The 3367-nt window shown below is 46.2% G+C and overlaps 1 protein-coding gene across 2 annotated transcripts in view; it reads right to left on the reverse strand.

The window, feature by feature from the left end:
• Window positions 1-2894, reverse strand: part of LOC116398795 (glutamate receptor ionotropic, kainate 2-like) — a 53445-nt gene extending 50551 nt beyond the window's left edge. For both annotated transcript variants that reach the window (XM_031875428.1, XM_031875427.1), the window contains exon 1: window positions 2324-2894. In XM_031875428.1, coding sequence (XP_031731288.1) covers window positions 2324-2447 — 124 coding nt within the window. In that variant the 5' untranslated portion in view covers window positions 2448-2894. The remainder of the gene's footprint in view (window positions 1-2323) is intronic.
• Between the last annotated feature and the right edge of the window lie 473 nt (window positions 2895-3367).

The following is a 3367-nucleotide window of genomic DNA, read 5'->3' on the forward strand; positions in this document are numbered from 1 at the left end:
GTGTGTGTGTGTGTGTGTGTGTGTGTGTGTGTGTGTGTGTGTGTGTGCATGTGTAAAGGTCTCCGCCTGACAGGAGAACAGTGGTTGTACAATGTGAAGCGCCTGTCTGGCAGAATGGAACTTGGGGCAGGAACAGCCAGACCCAGGGGAGCTGACCCCCTCGTTTAGTCAGCCTCTTGCAAGCAGCTGGGACTATCTGCTGAGCAAGCACATCCTGCAGGACAGGAAATGCACGCAAAAAGGACGAATGGGGTCCATTAACTCTCAAGGCATTTTTGTATTTCTCCTCTCACTCACATACTTAAACACACCAACTTGCACCAACTTGCATTTCTTTTTTTAATAAAAATCAAGCACACACGAGTCTATCGTTATCTTTCTCTTGGAAACTCAGCTCCTTTATAAGAAAACACAGACAGATACGCATATCATCTTTTCTAAAGAGAATTAATTACACTACACGAAACTAAGCCATCTTACAACGGATAGATGAGACGTGGCTGCTACTTGACTGACAGAGTAAATGCTGTTCAAAAACCCAGCGTCACATCATAGTCTATTTAAAAGCATAAGAATTGTTATTTTTGGTCAGCAACAGGCAGCAGGCCGCGCTGCTGGGTTCGCTGTCCGTGGTCCTGATCAGTGGCTTGTTTGGTTGCACTAGCAGGACCATGGACATAGACCCGCCTATTTTTAGCCTCGTTTCAGCCGCCCCTGCCCCCAGAACACAGGCAAAATCAGGCATGATTTACCTCTGTTCTTACAGTGACATGGATCACCTCTTATCTTGCATGATTATTTTCCCGTTGTGTCACTGATACCGGATGCCTTGCACGGTTTCAGCATAAACAATATTTTGGTATGGCGACGTACAGTCAACTAATGACTGCGAATTTAATCTGATACTGTTTGACTTTATCAAACTACCGTGATATCAATTACCCAAATTCCCCCCGAGGTATAACAAATATCGTATAATTTTTCCCCGACATCGGTTCTCCCGGTAATGTACTCCTTGTTTGCCGGCATGGAAAGTTCTGTGTAAAATGCTACCGTGCAGGGACTTTTGTCGTCCCCCATGGATGACTGAATAGACGCCCGGAGACTGTCAGACAACGTGTGAGACGGGAAATCGCTCATCGGGATGCAGGATGCAGTACGAAGACAAGCACATCCCGTTACCATAGCGCCGGCTTCTGTGGACGCCGCCTGACTCTTAAACAGGACCCTCGGGGGAATTGGGGATTGTAAGGATGTGTTGTCAACACTTGATGACATCCGTTGTCAGGGAGGGGAAGGGGTGGTGTGGGGGGGCTCCCCTGTCACTCCAAGATGCTCTCAACAAAAATCGAAAACACAACCATCCTGAAACGGATCTAATTAAGCAACGGGCAAAACCTCAGGAGGCCGTGATTTGGTGGGAACACAGATGTTAATAGCAGCATTTTGAGGTTATGAATCAGCAACAATGCACTGTAGTGGTAACTGTTGAAGAACTACTTTAATCCTCATCCCTAATTATCATTCTGCCACCAGGCGCGTTCTTAAAGAGACAATCAATGTTTAGGCCAATGAACTACACATACTCTCAGAATGAGGTATTTTATTCTGTAAGTGTATTTCACTTTTGGTACATTTGGCTCCCAACGTGTCTCAGCCAATCACCACTGAGAACCGGGACTATTAGTTTGATCGTTGCCAATAACGGTATAATAAAATCAAATCACGGGGATTCCCGTTGGATAGCAGTTGAGTGGGATTAAGGATGTAAAGTAGCCTACTGCCCGGCATATCGATTGGCCCTTGTGACAGATTAGAGCGATTGATCTGCACTCCGGGCGTAATGTTGACATGTATACATTTACTGCAGAGGACATGTTGGGGTGTCAGCAGTTTAAAAGGCCGTGAAGATACAAGACTCCGTGAACAACGAGTCTGGTAGAGATACCCTTCTTCTGTCCGTGAACTGTTGCATATGTGTGCTCCTTCTTTTACGGGTTAGCTACAGTAGATTTCCGTTCAAAGTTACTGTAACATCCTTGACTATCCATCTTTTACTGTGTAAAATGCCTTCAAAATATCGTTACAAAACATTATGAGATTATAATGAAACAACTGTCAACTATTCATCAACGAATATAAATATTTAGAGTGCTGGTCAAATTGTTTTGCCAACTAAAACAATGCAAGAGTGGGACGAAATGTCTCGATACATCTGCTTTTTGCGTTCAGTGAATCCATGCATTCGCTGTCGACAATCCAGGCGGCGTGTCGCCAGACATCGTTACAGATGATACCGTATTATAAACAAACTGATTCTTACCAAATCTTAAAACGTGTGGCATCCCGCGAGAGTGACCAAGAAACAGCAGCAGAAGCGGGATCAGCCTGAGGTTGGACCTGAAAACGAGACTGCTTATCATCAGATGATGGGAGGTAATCTTCATGTTGTTTTTAAAAAATGCACAGTGGTTTAATCCCCCCGGTGCGCGGGTTTGATTCTCCCGTAATTATTTTACGCTCGTTGGGCAAGGCAGGGTGACGGCGGCCCTGGATGCGCAAGATCACGGCATGGTCACTCGCGCTTTCCCTAAATCCATTAGCAGTCCCGGCATGATTCATTCCCCTTCCCCTTCTCCTCCTTCACTGCGCCAAGAAGCAACAATCCTTCGGGTCGAGGGACAGCGGGACATCCATGTCGAGGGGTACGGATCCAGTGGGGAGGGGGGAGCCCAAGCATGGGCTGTAGGTACTGGAGAGGGTTGGAGAGGGGCTACAGAGCACCACGCATAGGATACAGCAGCGATATACAGCCCGCTATGAAGCGCTCTGGGTTGCTTGCGCTCCCATTATACTGCACTGCTGCACAGGCTCTGACGTCGAGCCAAGGTTAGTGTTGTGAACGCGCACCAAGAGAGAGAGACAGAGAGAGAGGGGGCGAGAGAGGGAGAGAGAAGGGAGATGAATATACAGATAGAAAGAAATGAAAAAGAGGAAGGGTGAGGATATAGGGAGAGGGAGATGGATGGAGGGAAAGAGACAGAGAGAAATAATGGGCCGGGAGAAGTGGGAAACTTTATCCCAGGCTGTAGTGCCTCTGTTAGCCCCAAAACTTCCCGTCAAGCTCCCATGCAATTTGAGACGTGTCAGTAACGATGCAATCTTTCAGATGCACAGCAGTAACTTCAGCGTGAACCCTTAGCCTGCAAGCCTTCCAATCCGACCACATACGGATCCATTTACAAAAGCAAAGCATCTTTGATGGGTAAATGATGATGAAAATAAAATGTGGTCAACTTGTAATGAAGTTGCTCGTTATAAGGGGCAACAGAAACCTCTATTTTACAATATATATATATATATATAT

This window comes from Anarrhichthys ocellatus, unplaced genomic scaffold (genome assembly GCF_004355925.1).
Source record: "Anarrhichthys ocellatus isolate YVR2014 unplaced genomic scaffold, GSC_Weel_1.0 scaffold91, whole genome shotgun sequence".
NCBI classification, from domain to species: Eukaryota; Metazoa; Chordata; class Actinopteri; order Perciformes; family Anarhichadidae; genus Anarrhichthys; species Anarrhichthys ocellatus.